General features: G+C 40.6%; 2 protein-coding genes across 6 annotated transcripts; one reads left to right on the forward strand and one right to left on the reverse strand.

Annotated features, from left to right (window-relative positions):
- Positions 1 to 82: 82 nt before the first annotated feature.
- med22.S (mediator complex subunit 22 S homeolog) lies at positions 83 to 5,431 on the forward strand. Of its 5 annotated transcripts, none has more exons than XM_018232615.2 (5): positions 83 to 227; positions 1,643 to 1,795; positions 2,013 to 2,093; positions 2,179 to 2,387; positions 4,482 to 4,864. In XM_018232615.2, the coding sequence occupies exons 2-5, from the start codon at positions 1,673 to 1,675 to the stop codon at positions 4,657 to 4,659; spliced, it is 591 nt and encodes a 196-aa protein (XP_018088104.1). In that variant the 5' UTR covers positions 83 to 227; positions 1,643 to 1,672; the 3' UTR covers positions 4,660 to 4,864. The 5 variants fall into 5 exon arrangements, with proteins under 5 accessions (XP_018088104.1, XP_041431005.1, XP_018088101.1 ...); XM_041575071.1 differs by lacking the exon at positions 4,482 to 4,864 and adding an exon at positions 4,890 to 5,431 and having other exon boundaries at positions 85 to 227; XM_018232612.2 differs by having other exon boundaries at positions 85 to 227; positions 4,476 to 4,864.
- A 4,570-nt stretch (positions 5,432 to 10,001) lies between these two features.
- LOC108699927 (alpha-1,4-N-acetylglucosaminyltransferase) lies at positions 10,002 to 17,100 on the reverse strand. The gene is made up of 3 exons (XM_018232617.2): positions 17,016 to 17,100; positions 11,154 to 11,581; positions 10,002 to 10,841 (listed from the first exon to the last, which is right to left on the reverse strand). Exons 2-3 carry the CDS (start codon positions 11,562 to 11,564, stop codon positions 10,236 to 10,238), a joined length of 1,017 nt encoding a protein of 338 aa, XP_018088106.1. The 5' UTR covers positions 11,565 to 11,581; positions 17,016 to 17,100; the 3' UTR covers positions 10,002 to 10,235.
- Positions 17,101 to 19,634: the final 2,534 nt, after the last annotated feature.

Here is a 19,634-nt window from a genome sequence, read left to right on the forward strand (position 1 = left end):
TGCACTGGCGCACTGAGGGGCGCACGAAGGAGCGTTGTCACTTTAAGTGGATGTGACGTGTTGACCAGGCAGGGTTGTATGCAGGGTGATTGACATGTAAAGAGGCCCAACCAGATTTTAGGATGAGGCGGTTCATCCAATCGAAGAGAAGCAAAGGGCGGGAGCGGATGTAAAAAGTGTGTGAATGTTGATTGGGAGAGCGGAGGCGGCTGCGCTTACTCGGAAAGGTGAATTGCATTGAATTAGTTCAGTACATTTAGATATACGGGCAGCTCACATTTGTCATTTGCTTTTAAGTTGTTTGTTTAGTCACGTTGGGGCTTGATCTGGTGTCTCCGGTAGTGTCCTGCTTGGTAAAAGGGAACTTCTAATATCCTTATCACTTACAGTAGGGGGTACATTATCCTTTATAATACATGAGTGATACTCAGAGTTCCCTGTATAACTCAGCCTGCAGCCTTGTGCCTTTATATGGTCACAGAACCCCTCAGTGACTTCTAATATCCTTATTTACAGTAGGGGGTACATTATCCCTTATAATACATGAGTGATACTCAGAGTTCCCTGTATAACTCAGCCTGCAGCCTTGTGCCTTTATATGGTCACAGAACCCCTCAGTGACTTCTGATAACCTTATCATTTACAGTAGGGGGTTCTTTTTTGCCTGTGCATATAAATGCCAGATCTGTTCCTGCATGGCAGGTTAATCCTATCGATTACACAACTAAATGTTATTAAAAGACCAGTAACATAAAAAAATCTTTAAAAAATTTGTTTCTACTTACTGAAAAAAAACCCACCAAGACACTTTTAACTTTAAAGGACAAGGAAAGATAAACTAAAGAAGTAGCTGGAAATGCTGTACATTATGTTTTGGGCTTCTGTACCACCAGCCCAAGGCAATCACAGTCCTTTAGTAAAGATCTGTGTCTCCAGAGATGACCCAGTAGCTCCCCATCTTCTTTTCTGCTGATTCACTGCACATGCTCTGTGCTGCTGTCACTTACTGAGCTTAGGGATCCACTCACAATATACAGTACACGTAGAATAGAAATGTCACAATATAAGCACAGAAACCAGTGTAATTAGCATCAGAATTTAATAATCAGCCTTGTAGCATCAGCTTCTATGACAGGCCAACCTCATTTTCTGCTTGATAAATTGTGACAAACCCTAAGCTTAGCTTCTCAACAGCTGCTCAGAGCCCACTGAGCATGTGAGTGTCGCAGACACTTTCCAAGATGGTGACCCCCTGTGACAAGTGTGAAGTCCTGGATCATTGCTGCTATTGACAAGCTGAGACTTTAGGCTGGGGCAATCAGTTCAGTATATAAACCATGGCATTTTTAGTCCTATTAATTTTTAGGGTTTCCTTCTATTTTAAATTTGCAAAGTCTTTATTAAGAAATAACTTAGCAATTCTCTGCTTACGCTCCTCTTCAGAAACGGCGACAGGGCGGCGATCCATCATGCAACGCTCAGTTTCTCCTCCTCACCGTTTCTGAAGAGGAGCACAAGCGGAGAATCGATAAGTTATTTCTTAATAAAGACTTCGCGAATTTAAAGTTAAAAGTGTCTTGGTGTTTTAAAAAAATTGTTATTGGTCCTTTAACCCTAATATTTTCTTGTGCTTTCCCCACAGCACCAGAGAGTTAATCACTGAAGAGAGAGGATGTCCCAGCAGAGGATTCTGCCCCAGAGTAAGGAGACGCTGCTACAGTCCTATAACAAGCGGCTTAAAGATGACATTAAATCCATAATGGACAACTTCACTGAGATAATCAAAACTGCCAAGGTTTGTAGCTATCCATGGAGACTTTTTAATACCTCTTAATACTGTTCTATGAGAATAGGGTAATCTGATTCTCCTTCCTAATTCAACACCTTCTTTAATGATCACTTCCTTATCTGTAAAGCCGAGACACTGGAAACCAGGAATGTTTGTGCTACTGCTGGAGTCTTTATAGTTCCAACATTGGCTCTTTAAAATTTGGATTTTTTTTTTTTGGCAGATCGACGAGGAACATCAGGTGTCCCGTCCAACTCAAGGAGAGCAGGATAACTACGAGATGCACGTCAGGTCTGCTAATATTGTAAGTAGTGAGCATCACTTGTGGGAATGTTTTACTCCTCAGATTTCTCCAATGTCTTTTCTTATAATTTGCTCTGTGTTTTTAGGTGCGGGCGGGAGAATCCCTAATGAAGCTGGTGTCGGATTTGAAGCAGTTCCTGATCCTGAATGACTTTCCTTCCGTCAACGAGTCCATCAACCAACGCAAACAGCAGCTCCGCGGCCTCCGGGAAGAGTGTGACAAGAAGCTCATCGCTCTGAGGGACGACATCGCTATTGATCTTTATGAACTCGAGGAGGAATATTACTCTTCCAGGTATAAATAGAGGAGGTGTGAGGGCTCAGCACAGAGTTGTGAGGGAAAAGTCATATATACCGCAAGGTCCAGTACCGTGTGTGTACCCTCCATCTGCGATTACTATTGGGTATTTATTCTCCTTCCTGGCTAAATTCTGCACCTTGACTGGTCTGGACCTCAGTGGCAGCAAAGACTCAGCAAATGCTCAGTGTCACAGTAATGGGTGACTCCACCTTCTTGTGTTCATTGCACAAGCCCAACAGCAAGACTAGGCTTCATACATCTATCTATCTATCTATCTATCTATCTATCTATCTATCTATCTATTTATCTATCTATCTATCTATTATCTGTCTGTCTATCTATCTCTCTTATCTCTTGTCTAGCTCTCTTAACCCTATCTATCGCTATCTCTCATCTATTTATCCATCTATCTGTCCATCCACCCATTATCAATTTGTTTAGCATCCATCATCTATCTATCCATCTAGCCATAATCTATCTATCCATCTATCAGGGGCACATTGAAAGCAACAGGCGAGTCTGATGCTGAGTTTAATTGACGAAGGACCCTAATTTGCTCCTCACTCATTGCAAATCAGAAGGCAGGGACAGCAGCCTGTGGTCCACAAATGCTCAGCACATGGTGTTCGTGAACTGCATTTCTTTTGAATGAGGGAAAGTGTTCCTTACACAGAGACACGCACAACAGTGTTCCTTACTGACAGTGCTCCCTGGGTTTTGCTCCATCCAATATGGGTACATTTTCCCTCTAAACAATCAGGCCTTTTTCAGACCAACATGTTCTCACTCATTATTGTATGCAGACTGTTCTACCGTCTGGTTAGGGATCCTGGTCTTTGATGTAGTTGTGGTTCAGTCCTTGAATAAGAGCAAATATGACCATTGACATCTAGTGGTAGGACCCGGTACAGCAGAAAGACCCAGATTTTATTTTTTAAATTTTTTTGGCAGCTTTGCTGTTTTATTTGCTGCCTCTTTGTGTGTTATACAACTTTTATATTTTACAGCATATACATATTATATCGTTGCACCTGTTGCCCAAAGCCAGCCTTCTTTCTCTACTTCCCATAGTGCTGTTATACTATGCATGATTGATTTTTATTGATTATACAAATTTTATTTTAAAATGACCACAAAATACATATAGTCAAATACAAGAGTCCTCTGCACTCAACCCATTATCAATATATTTAAGACAGCAACATTTTGTGCATACTGCTACTGAAAAATGCCTTACCCTTTAAACAAAACAGGGATTGTTTGTCCATATATTGCAATATATTTAAGCTGGCCAACTACGTCAAAGTCATCCCATATCTGGCCAGTCCTACGCTTAATTTTCATCTGATTCATTAAGAATTCTATGGTTTCATTATACATTTTACAAAGGGACTAGGTTTTACCTGCAACTTACTAGCTGCTTTTAATTATTTTTTAGTAGCAGTATGCACAAAATGTCTCTGTCTTAAATATATTGATAATGGGTTGAGTGCAGAGGACTCTTGTATTTGACTATATATATTGGTTCTGCTGAGCTAAAATGCTTGTTATTTCCAGGTTCATCACTTTGTGCCTGAATTTAATGTGCTGTTTAGTTACAGATTTTATATGATTAAAGGAACTTATTTATTGTATTATTTCTCTGTATATTTGTATTTATACATATGGGAAGAGGGAGGTGCCATATTGTTTCCGTTACACAGTACAGTATGAGGGTATAGTTTATTGTGTGCCCAGAACATTCCTTCTCTGTATATTTGTATTTATACATATGGATGAAAAGGAAGAAATTAGGGCCTGGTTTATATCATACGCCAAGGTACCACCCCCTTTTAACTATACATAGACCTGGAGCCCCCTCTTATTGTGTGATTGGTCACTCAGTGCTGCACTAAATTGGACCCTAATAATCTCTTGGGATTAAAACTGAATGCATTTCCTGCTGCCATTTTCTTAATGCTTTGCTTCTCTTGCTTTTTTTGTCTCTCTCTCTCTTTCTCTCTGTCTGTCCCTCTTGCGCCCTCTGCTGGCCTGGATACTGCTGTCTGCTTTCCTGCTGGGCTTGGTGTTGCTTGGGTTAAGCTACAGTGTGTGTGATCAGAGTGATCTTCCCCTCTGCGAAGTGTATTGGAAAAGGGAAAGCACAACATCGTCACCTGAGGATCTCTCCGTCCCGCTGGCGCCCATTATGGCAGAAGCAAGCACCGTCACAAGCCAGATCCACACAGCCCCTCACTTAAATGGTCACGGAGCGGAACACACCTGAGCATGGTGCTCACAGGATAAAGGACAAACTGCATTTGTTATGGGCAGGGCTGTATTTACAGTTTGTGCTGCACTAGGCACTCTGATGATGCCCCCCTATCCTCCCCCCCCCCCCCCCCCCGAGGTTTTACATTGTTTTAGCTATGAACCTACAGGGGAAAGCTGCAGTAGTAGGATTTTTTTTTCCAAATAATACACAAACTGATTATGAGATCCTTTTTATTCACACAGATAACTGAATACAACCACAAAAACGACTATGTGTGCACATTTATGAGCAGAAGCGTTAAGGCTTGTCCAGAATTGGAGAAATGTCATACCATTGAGGTAACAAAACTCAACAAGGCAGAGTTTAACATTTTGACAGAAAGTGACATGGAGGAACTTTAATCAAACGTGTTCCAGTTCAGAATCCAGCAGATTAGTTTGCTTTCTTCACTGAAAACCAACCAAGCCCATACCTTTTATAAATATTTATGGTTTGTCACTTACTCAGGTGAAGCTGGAATGCCCAAACATTAAGTGCCAAGCAATGTGCATATATGGTCAGTGATAGAGACCCACCTAATGGAATGACAACAGCACTGTCAATTTCTTTGAAGTGATCTGGTCCCAAATTATACACCCAAGAAGGGTGATGTATTAAGGCAGGAATCCCCAACCTTTAGAACCCGTGAGCAACATTCAGATATATAAGGAGTTGGGGAGCATGAAAAAAGTTCTCGGGATGCCAAATAAGGGCTGTGATTGGCCTATGTGGACTGTCAACTACATGAGACTCTGTTTGGCAGTACATGCGGTTTTTATGCAACAAAAACTTATCTCCAAGTCAGAAATTCAAAAATAAGCATCTGTTTTGAGACCACTGGGAGCAACATCCAAGGGGTTGGAGAGCAACATGTTGCTCATGAGCTACTGGTTGAGGATCACTATATTTAGGCAAGACTGAAGGCTTTATGGTCCCATTGCAAAAGTTGGATCAAACAAGAATTGCAATAATTCCTAAAAAAATCTTTTTTTCAGAACCTTCAGGGCTACAGTCATTCTAAGTCGATTTATATTTTCTTTATCCTTTTAGACACAGCATAGCAGAATGTCAGGTCCCATAAAGAATTGCATAACAAAACTGCACTATCACCAAATTCCCATTGTATCCACAAGCTGGGAGGAGTTATACTTATGTATTTTATCAAAGGAAATACCACCTTGGAACAATGAGGATATATTTGGCCAAAATTGTGAAGAAAGCAGATGCCTTCTACAGGAGAAAGTAGCAAAGCTTTATTTAGTTAAGACAATTAGATAAAGTGTAAAGCCATTATTGCATTATAAACACCTGCATGTTTGGTATATGGTATAAGCTTCAAAGAACAGTAAATTTACAGCAGACCTGAAGCTACACTACACAGAATCAGTGCAAAAGGAATGTGACTATTTGGTCCTTTAAAGGAGACATATTGCATTATACTCATATTTAAGCAGTATATTCCCCTTTCTCTAAAATGTATAGTGCTTCTAAAAAAAAAAAAAACATTTTCCAAATGTTTTACCTGCCATTATACTAAAGCTGCAGAGAGATTGTTTCTCCTCAACAGGTAGGCTGAAATGAGAGGTGGGCATGTCCTTTCAGTCTCCCTCAGGAAGCGATCATGACTGTGAGTGACAATCAAGAGTTCTCTAGTCCCACCCCCAGTACTAGATTTGCTTCACTAAAGGGACAGCTAGTAACAACACATTAAGGACTTAAAGTGATAATGACACTAAAAAATAAATTTTAGCAAATGAATGTACATTAAATGTTACCTATAGGTCATGTTGATCATTTTTTGCTGAGAGGTTTGTTTTTGTATATAATTGTTAGTTGAAGTTCCTAAGCCTGACTCTCTGACACTCTGACTTTGCCAACCTGACTGTCCCATCTCAGCCTGTTAGTTACAGTTTCTAATGCTAACGGACTCCTGCTGCATAAATATGGCAGCCCCCTCATACAGGAACATGGGGGATCAGACAGGTAATGTAAAAGCATCATGCAAATACTTTATGGCAAAGTTAGAAGTAGCTTGCAAAGCCAATATTATAATAGATGTAAAAAAAAGTTTAATTTCAGGTGTCAGTATCTCTTTAAGGCATTGCTTTTAACTTATAGTGTACGGAACGCATTTTAGGACATCCTGCGGCGAAATACCCTTTCTTCCTGCAATGTCCTATGCCTCCTGAATGGCGCATCGGGTGCTTTTACAGTCACTCATCGTCCAAATCTGCAGTCACACCTCCGTCCTCTACCCTCCCTTCTCAGCCGTCAGTCATGCTAACTCCGTCCTCAAGCTTCAGTCCTCAGTCCTGAGAAGAGGACTGACGGCGGAGTCAGCATGACTGATGGCTGAGAAGGGAGGGTAGAGGACGGAGGTGTGACTGCAGATTTGGACGATGAGTGACTGTAAAAGCACCCTATGCACCATTCAGAAGTTATAGGACATTTGCAGGAAGGAAAAGTATTTTGCCGCAGGATGTACTAAAATGCGTTTCCGTATGAATGTACCGGTTCCTGCAGTCTGCGTGCCGACCGTCATGTATATGGCGCGGCTGCAGTATATACCACTGGTAGTAACAATCCGACCCACATACGCGACGTCGCCTTGTGGGCAGTCATCATGTGTGAGCAGTGCAGCCTTCGCTTGGGCCAAACCACACTTAAAAATAAATGGGGATGTACTGACCCAATCGGCCTAAGAAGACCGCCCATGCCCCCCCCCCCCTGGTTTCTCAACGGTTTTTAATATAATGCCAGTGATTCAGTCCACGCTATTTTTTTTTTTTTATAAAATTCTAAAAAGCATCTGAAGTTGTGCTGCCCCCTAGATCTTGCCGTCCTAGGCACAGGCCCTCATGCGCCTAACAGTAGTTACAGCCCTGGTTAGGGGAACAAATCGACTTATCTATATAATGGTTCCTTGGGCTCGTTTTAAGGGCTGCCCTTTTTAGCTACTTCAAAAATGTTAAGCTTTGGTTTACCAGTGGTAAATTGTTCCTTATTCCAGTAATCCGTAGTTGGGAATTGCCTTTAGCTCTTCTAGTGCTGTCAGAATAATAAACAAAAAGAAACATCTCATAGGGTTTTTTTTTTTATTAAAGTCTGAATCCGAAAAATTTGAAATTTGAGGATGGAAAAAGTCAGAATCTGTAAATACTCCATCTCAGACCTGCTGATGTTGTATATAAGTCAATGGGAGAGGTCCCTATCTTATTTGGACATTTCTGTGGTCTGTGCTGGAATTAGCCTGAAAATCTGACTATTTTGGACTTTTCAGGGGAAAAAATGTCTGCTTTTTGGGAATTTTTTTCCGGGAGTGATTCTGGAAAAAAATCTGAAAAAAATTACGATTCTGATCTTTGCTCTATTTTGTCCCCATTCTGATTTTAATACTAAATAAGCTCCAATCATGGATTCTAGTTTGTTCTGACTTTTTTTATTTAAATAGTCAAATAAATTCAGATTTAGTAAATAAGGCCCCTAATATTGCTCTGACAAAAGAAACATCAGATGGCTTCTCCCTGCTCACTAATTTCATTTTTAAAGAGCAACTCATAAAATGTTTCTGGTCTCAGGAAATAAATTTTCAGTTAACTGAAAATGACCAGCAGGTGGTGCTGAAGTTTTTCAGTTTTATTTCAACAGCAGAAGGGACATTCCATTGCTTAAGGGCAGTGGCTGACGGGGAGATTTGTTGCCTGCGAGAAGCATGCACGATCGCAGGCGACAAATCTCCCGAAAATGCCTCTCCGTTGGAAATATTTGAAATTGCCGTTGGTAAAACCAACACATCACTTTGTTCTTCCGAAGTTGCCTTGTGAGGAAACTTTGGGCAACTTCGCAATATTTTGGTGTTCCTGCCATTATTTCCAATGGAAACGCATTGTCGGGAGATTTGTTGTCCACAATAGTGAGGGCGGCAAAGCTTCTTGTCGGCCATTGCCCTAAATGTGAAAAGGATATCTTTCTTCCTCCTTAGATAATGCATCTTACCCATTTAAAGGAGAAGGAAAAGCTACGGAGGCATTTTATTGCCAATAGATTAGCTGCAATAGTGCAAGCTACAATGCTATATTTATTCTGTAGAATGTTTTACCATACCTGAGTAAAAAGCTCTAGAAACTCTCTTGTTTGTTTAGAATAGGAGCTGCAGTATTAATGTGGTGTGACATCACATCCTGCCTGAGTCTCTCCCTGCTCTGGGCTCAGATTACAGTAGAGAAGGGAGGGGAGGGGGAAGAGGAGCAAACTGAGCATGCTCTTGCCCAGGGCAATGAGGTTTCAGCTGAAGGCAGGAAGTCTGATACAAAAGCCCATGTGTACACAATAGAAGGAAAGAAACGCAGTGTTTCTTTTGACATTACTTTGGGGGTTTACTGGTATATTTAGATGGACCATTCTGATAAGGCTTACTTAGTTTTAACCTTTCCTTCTCCTTTAAAGGGTAAAATAGAAAATGTCAGATTAGAAAACAATATTTGATATTTCTGAATTGCTGAAAAAATAAAGCTGTTTTTTTGTGTTTTGCATATTCCATTACCTACAGTCTCTAGTTAATGGATTGTTTGCTGTTCGGAGCACAGGCCCTAAAACGCCATCTGCAGGGCAGATTAATCAAATATCAATTTGTCTTTTTTTTATTGAAGTCTTGTGTTTTTCCCTTAATTTTTTGGGTAAATTTCTTTATTTTCTCATTATTATTTTTCACACTTGCACAAAAAAAAAGAAGGAAATTTACAGAAAGAAATAATATGAACATGGTCTTCACGTCGCACATTCAATTACGTTCAATTGTCAAACATGGCAATGCAAATAAGATAAATTACATTGAGTATATACATGTCTACAAAAAAAAAAAAAGTTTCTCAATATTGACATATTCCAAATTTGAAAAAAAAAAAAACAAGACATTTTTGTACCCTTAAATTGTAATTCATGGGTACAATGCAAGTATAAGGGAAACTCGCCCAAACAGATATATAAACAACTGTAGGAACAGTCGAAGATCAATTCAGTAGTTTAATGGTTTCTTTCTATACTAAAAACAATTCCCTTTAACATAGGATAATGTAACCCCTTCTCTAAATTCTTAGGCTATTACAAGTATTCCACTACCATTATAAAGGATATGCTGGGGCAGGATTGTGACAGTGGCTCTGAAATTGTCTCCCTAGTTGAACCATATTTAGATCCTAAGTTTCACCCCGTGTGTGGTACAACACCATAACAAAGCATTTAATACTAAATGTCACCCTAAGTGGACTTTGTCATTGGCTCTCCACTTGGGTACAGACCCTTTCTGATCTTGGTTTGCCCTGTCAATGGGGTGCCCTTGAGTTGACTGCACTGTACATGCTCAATGTTATGGGCTGTTATAGATGCTTGATTGATATGCTCTAGTATTGACGACCCCACTGTGTACTGTATGCATAGTTATGGTGCAAACAAAGACTTTATGAGTATAACGTGGTTTGGTTAACAAATTTCAAGGCATGAATGTAAACTGCTGGCTAGTATTGCACCACCACAATCCCTTTCCCTTAGATTTATGGAACATTAGTAAGGTGGGTACTTTTTTTCTCGAAAACTGCTTGAAAAGTAACAGGACAATTCTCCAAGTAAAGATGTTCCACCAATGTGTTGCTTCCTGGAACCATTACCCTACGCTCAGCACGATTGGCATAATTAAAGAGATGCAAAGCGTAAGTGTCTTCGAAAGTTGGAAATGCATTCCATACTTCAAAGAACTTCATCCAGAATCGACACTCTATTGGATAGAAGCGACGAGGATTAAGGAATGAGATGTTTCCACACTTGAGATCTTCGTCACCCTTGAATGGAGGAATATCACAATAAAATTTCTTAAGGACTCTAGTGAAGAGGGCTGGTCCTTGATGTCCCCAAATTTCTCCATTATAATTCTTGACAAAGTCTTCCATGCATGTCCAAGTGAAGTCTCTATGGGCATTAAAGCCAAAAACACCATTGCTGGATAGCTGAGAACTCTCTGCAACTAGGAAGTTCTCTACTGGAACAGGCCGTAATGATATGATATCGGTGTCCATATAAAGGCCGCCAAATTTGTATATCAGTGCCAACCTGGAGGCATCAGAGCTGACATGAGCCCAATGAACTTCTTTCTTAGGGTCAACCTGCAAATAGAACGAATACACAGTTAAAGGGAAACTAGTACTATTCGGTCATGTTTTTTATTTTAAGAATTTAGATGGTAATTCTGTATATGGGGTCAATGTTGATATTATACAATAGCTTGGTGTTTGGGTGACATTATCTAATATATCTGTGGGTACTGACTGTTTGGGAAAGAATTTAGTAACATCATAGCTCTCACTGAAAAAATTCATCCACACAAACCCCTCCTAGATGGCAGCAACAGGGTAGGCAGAAGAGGCATCTACCTAGGGTGAAAACTTCAAAAACAAAACAAGCATTAGGATTCATACCTTTTGATACCACGGCAGAAGGGGTGTTTCGCTAAGCAAAGTCTCCATATGGAGAGGGAAAAGGTAGATATTAGTATAGGGTGCAAGGGTTGGGAAACTGTTCAGTGCTCGGCTTTGATCTTCTGCTGAGTTTATATCAGGTAACCCTTTCATGAAGAAAGTCACGGGCCTGTCAGGGTTAATGCGGGCTGCTGACTCAACAGCACATAACACTAGGGAGGGCAGATCCATTCGATCTGTGGTCTCTATAAATATGATACCGTTCCCTGGGGATAAGACGTCGTCTGGAGTAATTTTTGAATGGAAGAAGAATGGCATGAACCTGCCAACTGTCTTATCAGTGGACTTATAGACCAAGCCAGCTACTGCTAGGCACAGTAAGATCGAGAGTATCTTTCCTTTTATAGACATGGCTTGTGGTGATCACCCTGGAAAAGAAACAGAACAAAGAGATTTAAAGTGCTGCCATTAGAAGTAAATACACTGCCCATGTTTTCATAAAGGGTAAGCGTGTGCCCAATTCATCTGATAATCATCTGCATGAGTTGTTCCACTGGACCAGGAAGCTATTCTAATTATTTAAAAACCAATAACCATAGAAACTTACATTGCTATTGAATGAATTAAATATATAATTAAACACTATTCAACCCCTATATCAACTCAGCAGGCTGCCTCTCATACCCCACAATCTATTCCACTTTTGCTCCTAAACATTTCTCACGATGCCAAGACATCAAAACAATCGCTTATGACTATGTGTTAGGTAAGCATGAAACGCGTTAGGCTCCATGTAAGGTAGTTTTGATGTCTTAATATGATGAAATAAAAACACTTTTTAACTAACGAGCATGCTTAAGAGCATGCCAAGCCCTTAAATACCTTTAGTTGACTTACTCACCTCCCACCTATCAACTGCTCTCTTAATTGCCTCCTTTCCTATCAAAAATATTGAATCCAATTTCTGACAGATGGAAGCAATCCACCTGAAATTAGCCCACATCAACACTTTATAGTTTTACATGGCATTAACCAATTATATCACGGAACTTGCTCACAAAAAAATGTCTATAAGCATGCTCTTTAGTTAAAAGGTGTTTTTATTTCATCATATTAAAACATCAAAACAACCTTACATGGAGCCTAACGCATTTCATGCTTACCTAGTACTTAGTCATAGGCGATTGTTTTGATGTTTTAATATGATGGAATAAAAACACTTTTTAACTAAAGAACATTTTTTGTGAACTATGTTATACCTCTGTTTGTCACTAGAGGTCTCTAGCATGCCATAAATTGACACTAATTATGTATAGTTCTGTATCCAAAGCTTTTTGTATGTACTTGCTGAACTTGGCCATGGTGTACATTACTTGCACATAGACCTGTTGATTGGTGTAATCAGTGATTGTCTACTCGGATGAGATCACAACCCCAAGATTTATCAAATGGTTCAGAGAAGAACTTTCTCCACTAAGTCCCTGTATGCCAGTTTTGAGAAGTGCATCTTTGAAGTTATTAAAGTTCCCTTTTTAGGCTAAATAGGTATACTCTTGGGGGTGGAACCCAATAATGTTTCTGCAATCTAAGGTTGCCCTCTACTTACCAGTACAAAGGCTTTCCAGAAGTTCAATGACTTTGCCAACTATTATAGACAATCAATCTGTCAAACCCCAAGTAGATGAGGTCCTCACGCATCACACTAGCTGCAAATTTGTCTGGAGTTGGAGACCAGAAGCACAAGGACAAATTAATTTAAACTAAACCAATTCCTGGCTCAATCAGTTCTTGGAGGTCTTCACCTGATTGAGATGTTTGCTGCAGAACCTTTTGTTAAAAGGACAAGGACTTTTTTTTAAAGGACACATATTTTGCCGTGAAGCTAAAGCTAAGCAAACAGTGCAGTTAAAGGATGGGAAAAGCAAACCTAACACTATTTAGGAAGAGGTATTAAAAAGAGAATGAAAGAGATTATAGTAACATCATACATGGTGTAGGTCATTGGCTAAATCAGCCCTTGATGATTGCTTCCTGTCGGCTCTATTTGCAGAAAGCAAATATTAAATAGAGAGATTGTTGAAATGGTTTATGGTCTAAATAACAAACCATATCAGGAGTGGCTTCCGGACATTGACATGTACAGGAAAGCACACTGAACCTCTTCTGCCTTATTTCACTGCATTAGTAGTGAATAAAAGGCATCATGGACAGTTATGGACATTTATTCCCTCACTTAAATACTGGACAGCTACTCCAACAACACAAGCTATTAGCCTAAATCAGAGCCATGGTAGAAGCATAGAAAAAAAGGAGCTCAATCAAGCTCAAACCTTGGCAGTATAAGGGCTTCTGTGCAATATATAAATTGTGATAGGCTCTTCACAGGGAAACTTGACACTAGAACACGTGAAAGTAAGCAAATTCCCCCGTACTCATCGTAGTTCTGAGGTTACCAAACCACTTTACTTAATCTAATAGGTTTCCTTGACGTCTGACAGGGTGCCGAGAGATTGAGGAATTGCTTCGTGGAGCCATTATTTAAAAAGAGATACAGTTCATATCCTGATGATTATAGGCTTGACTGTGACATCTGGGGTAGAAACGTGTATGGACTTGGTGATTAGAGATGGAATACACATCAAATCACAATACTATTATCTTGTGCACAATAGCCCTTGCCAGACAAATAGAATGCTTTCTATATGGAGGTGAGCAGAAGCCTAAACCCCGGGATTGCAGTGGATGTGATCTAGATTTTGCTAAAGCATTTTATAAAATACCACACAGAAAGTTCATTATGAAATGATGGCATATTGGCCTTGATTATATCATTTGGACTTAGCTAGTGAAATGGCTGAAAGACTGGTGAAATTGAACATTTTCTAGTTGGACCAGTGTTGTTAGCAGGGCCGGATTTACATAGCGGGCACCCCTAGGCCCAACGACGTCCGTCCCCATATTTGCGCAAATTTTCATCATCGGGACTGGAGCAATGGGGATTTTAAAAAACTATTTTATCTATTGTGCATCACCAGTGTTTCTGAATCAATATGGATGTGGTTGGCAGCATGCAGCCCCCTAAAATCCTGCCACAGGATCCTGCCTTGGTGGCCTTTCCACAAATCCAGGTCTTAGTGAAGTACAGGGAGTCCTCAAGTTACATACACCCGTCTTACATAACACTCATACTTACAGACAGGGGCTATTACAGTAATGTACTGTGGTTTGCTTGACTTTTATTAGCATTTAGCTTTAATAAACCACCTGCCCCAATTCCCTCTGGCATGTGTTGTCTACTGCAGAGCACAGAAAGGTAAAAATAAATATTATGTTAAGACAAACATCTGTCTTGTTGCATTTAATAAGTAAATATATATCTTTCAAGTTACATACAAACCTACAGACCCTATCTCGTACATAGCCTGGGGACTGCCTGTACTTTTGCAGAGGTGGGAATTGTTATCACTGTCCCTAATTTTGTTGATTCTAATTTGGGCTATATTGGCAAACCAGTATCAATGTTCTAGTTTTAATTCGAGTTATATACTAAATGTGATTGTGTTGGTTTTAACGGCATTAACAGAGTTCTTGTGGATAAAAGACTTTGCAACTCTAGGGATTGACTGGGACCTGGTTGTCTTCTTCTTCAATATCCAGTAATCTCAAGGGCTGCAGTTAGTGTGGTTTATATGCCTACTTTCTAGTAAGTGTGTTTTATAATATACAATAAATGGCAAGTTTTTCCACCTTACACAAAGGGGGGTTGTGACCGCACTCCCAGGCTAAGTAAAATATACAAGTGCAATGGAAGTGCAAATGATCTGGCTATGTTTTTAAACTTGTTTCTTCAATATTTGCCCAATCTCCAATTATATTTTTTAAAGTAACTTTCTGCCTTCTTTCATGGTATGGCATCTGCCCAGTGATGAAATAGATAAGCCAACGGGACTTGATATATTGAGCTACTATATCCGGCACTTAGAACCCCTGACTTCCAGATAAATACAAAGGGGCTGATTCACTAAATTCGAGTGAAGGATTCGAAGTAAAAAAACTTTGAATTTCGAAGGTTTTTTTGGGCTACTTCGACCATCGAATGGGCTACTTCAACCTTCAACTACGACTACGACTTCGAATCGAAGGATTCAAACTAAAAATCGTTCGACTATTCGACCATTCGATAGTCGAAATACTGTCTCTTTAAAAAAAACTTCGACCCCCCTAGTTCGGCAGATAAAAGCTACCGAAGTCAATGTTAGCCTATATTCGATTGTTGGATTAAAATCCTTCGAATCGTTCGATTTGAAGGATTTAATCGTTCGATCGAAGGAATAATCGATCGAATTTTCTGCGCTAAATCCTTCGACTTCGAAGTCGAAGGATTTCAATTCCTAGTCGAATATCGAGGGTTAATTAACCCTCGATATTCGACCCATAGTGAATCAGCCCCATAAAGTCGCTGTGAGTTCAGTTGCTTTTATACTGTTGGTTAGGGGTCAGCTGAGTTCTTACTACATTTTACATCCAGTAGAATTGCATGGTAAATAAGGTAAGTACATTTTCGAAAGCTGCTCATTAACCATAAAAATGTGTACATTGCGAACATAATGTCCTTGGAGAAGGATCGGAAAACTACTAGCTCACAACAACACAGAAATGACAGATTGACATCCAACTATCCTTTCCTACTGCCAGTTCTAAACACAGTTTTCTTAACAACAACTTACCATACAATGGATGTTTATTGAAATATACAAAAAAAAAAAAAAATACACAAAACAACAAATACAATACCACCGTGTGCAATATTTGTGCCATATTTATTTATTCTTCTTTAATTATATAACACCAACATATTCAGCAGTGCTGTACAGAGATTGCCCATTATTGCCATCATTCCCTGCCCCAGGGGATCTTACAATCTAAGGTCCCTATCACATTCACACACACTAGAGGTAGTTTAATCAGGAGCCAATTAACCTGCTTGTATGTTTTTAGAGTGTGGATAGAAATAAAGATAGTGCCTCAGTTGGAATTGAACCTAAAACCTCATCACTGTAAATTAGAGGTGCTAACCAGACATTTGCATTCAAGTGGATATTTGTAGTGTATAAAAATAATATACTACAGGTACAGGACCTGTTATTCAGAATGCTCAGGACCTGGTGCTTTCCAGAAAATGGATCTTTCCAAAATTGACTTAAGTCTACTAGAAAACGATATTAAAATCTAAATAAACCCAATAGCTTCCAAATAAGGTTTAATTATATTTTAATTGTATTATTTGGATAAAGTGGAGCCTGTTGCCCCCTGTTGGGGGGGGGGGGTTAGTTTTCATTTAAAGAAAGTGACATTTTCCATTTAGTTTGCATAGAAATAGATGTACAGGTATGGGATCCGTTATCTGGAAACCCATTATCCAGATAGCTCTGAATAACAGAAAGGCCATCTCCCATAGACTACATTATAATCAAATAATTAAAATGTTTAAAAATGATTTCCTTTTTCTCTGCAATAATAAAACAGTTGCTTGTACTTGATCCCAACTAAGATATAATTAATCCTTATTGAAAGCAGAACCAGCCTTTTGGGTTTATTTAATGTTTACATTATTTTCTAGTAGACTTAAGGTATGAAGATCCAAATTACAAAAAGAGTCCTTATCCGGAAAACACCAGGTCCCCAGCAACAGGTCCCATACCTCTATATGCTAATTGAATGCCTTTAAATACAGTTGCCTATAAACATTAGAAAATAAGATTGGGGTGCAAGTAAGATAAAATGACATAAATAATTCATTATAATACAATTGCCATTAAGAAAACTAAGACTTTTAACCCCATAAGTGGAAGGATCTCATACCTTGTTTTATCAGTGCCAGTTAAGGAGAATTTGCTGGTCACACAACATAAGCCTGAAGTGTTTGAGGAGTTACTTTTCCAGTGATTGAGGCTACAGTGTGTATATATATATATATATATATATATATATATATACACACAGGTGAGTCCTTTCCACGTCATTCCCTTGGGAGGTGAAATTAGATTTTTAGAAACGTGTAAAACAAGTCAAGATTTCAGAATATAGACTGTCATCAAGTCCACCGTTATTGTCTTTCATCATGATGGCTATGGCCAAAAGTGGAAAAGAAGAAGTTAAAGGAGAAGGAATGGCAAACTACACTTGGGGGTGCCAAAAGTTAAGCACCGCCCGCCATTAGAAATCACGGAGCCCTGTACAACAAAATTTTCGGGCCCCCCACACCCGCCCGGGCACCCAAGCCCCATCCCAGATCCCGCCCACCCTGGCACCCAAGCCTCACCCCAGACCCCACCCACCCTGGCACCCAAGCCCCACCCCAGATCCTGCCCACTCCACATCACAGTTGAAAGACCACACAGACATCAGCGCTAAAAAAGTAACCCCCCCCAGACACACACAAGTTATAAAAAGCTATTGATTGTCAGGGCCCCCTTATAAGTTAAAAAAAAAACATTGGTGCCAGGGCCCCCCATAAAAGTTTTTTTTTAAAAGGCATTGGTGCCAGGGCCCCTCTTACAAGTAAAAAAAAATTGGGGCCCAAAATTGGTGAATTGAAATTGGTGGCAGGGCCCTATAGAATATTAAAATAATACATTGGTGGCCAGGGGATTAAAAAAAAACAAAAAAAACCCACAAATTGGTGTTTAGAGGAATTAAACTCGTGGCTTCAGGACTTCAACTTCGCCTCCTTTCGCGACTTCGGGTCTTTTCGCTGCTTCAGGATTTCAATTGCGGCTGTTTTCGTGACTTTGGGTCTTTTCTGGCGCTTCAGGACCTCGGCTGTTCGGCACTTCCGCATTTCAGCTGTTCGGGACTTCAAAAATGGCAGCAAAGCTTCAGTGATCTCAAGGGACGCCCGGCTCTTTCAAAAGTGCAGCACTGCTGGGCCCCCCTTCATGCTCGGGCCCGCGACACTTGTCCCCCCCTGATAGCGCCTCTGACCCCCATGTGATTATATTTACTTGAAACCCCGGACCAGCGAAAAGACAGAGGATTGCTCCATGGTGATCACTGGAAGAACCCCAGGCCGGTGAAGTTTTCTGCCAATAGCACTGGCTTGGGGTTATACCAGTGAGCACCAGGGAGCGATCTTCTTCCTGCTTGCTCGGTCTTCTTGCGGCTGCACATACGCAGTAGAGCGAAAAGCCAAACTTTAACAAAAAGCTGACTATTTCGTTCTACTTTGCATATGTCTTTCCCGGGAAATTTGAAAACTGAAAAAGAAGGAAGGGCATCACTCCGTGGTGCTTGCTGGAAAAACTCGAGGCCAGTGCAGATTTTTGCTGATAGGAGCACCGGCACGGAACGTCAAGTAAGTAAATATAATCACTTGGGGGTGCCTAACTATTAGCACCCCCAATATAAATTGCATTTCCTTTGAAAATAAATCACCTTTCCCCCATAATTAGCAGGTTCACCACTGTTATATACCTGGGTATAGGGAATTGTTAATCAATATAGGATTATAATATTACAGGTCCCATACCTTTACTATTATAGGACAGTAGTTGTCCTTCCAATTGAAGGATCTAGCTTCAGGCAGCTCATGTGCTTCTGTGCTAATTTTTGGATGAAATTCTATTTATATTTATAACAGAGCATTCTGTCCCAGTGGCTGCACAAATCCTATCTGATCCCTCATTGGAAGCAGCAGTCCTGCCCTGCTTTATAGCAGCTGAGATTCTATCTATCTGTATAATAGAGCATTCTGTCCCAGTGGCGGCACAGATCATATCTGATCCCCATTTAGGGGCGCTCCACCAATGAGGCGAGTTGAGCTTCTCGCCTCAGACCAGAGCCGGGCCAACCCGGCCAGGCGCCCTAGGCAACCTGGCGGGCCACGGCGCCGGCTCTGTACGCGTTTGACTGAGCATGGGTAAATTTTTTTGCCAGCGCGCATGCGCGAAATTTCGCTCCAGCGCGCATGCGCAAAATGTGTTCGTGCATGCGCAGAAACGCAAGCCGCCAGTGGCAGTCGGGGAGAGACGGGACCGGACACGGGGTAGGCGACAGAGCAGGTACGTATAAGACACTCGGTATTCTCATCACGTTTGGCGCTGATCCAGGACACGATATGCAGACTACAGCATCGATGTAAAAAGTAGGCTTTATTTCAACACACACATGGTTGGGGGTTACGCAGGTACGTGCCTGGCGCCCCCTCAGCTTTGCGCCCTAGGCACGTGCCTACTCTGCCTACCCCTAGTTCCGGCCCTGCCTCAGACGGCAGGGCCCTCCTGGTTGCCAGGGGCAGAACCCGGAAATTCGGCTCTTCTAGTGCAGAGAGCGCAATTGCATAAAGAGGTGGGGCATTGGGGCAGCAGAAATAACATCAACCCCAAGGAAGCAAATCTATGCCAGGGTACTATCATGCTTCTTTACTGTCCCACTGGCTATAAGAGACTGTACCAGCAAAACCCTGAAGGAGATATTATAATA

Source organism: Xenopus laevis, chromosome 8S (genome assembly GCF_017654675.1).
Source record: "Xenopus laevis strain J_2021 chromosome 8S, Xenopus_laevis_v10.1, whole genome shotgun sequence".
NCBI lineage: Eukaryota > Metazoa > Chordata > Amphibia > Anura > Pipidae > Xenopus > Xenopus laevis.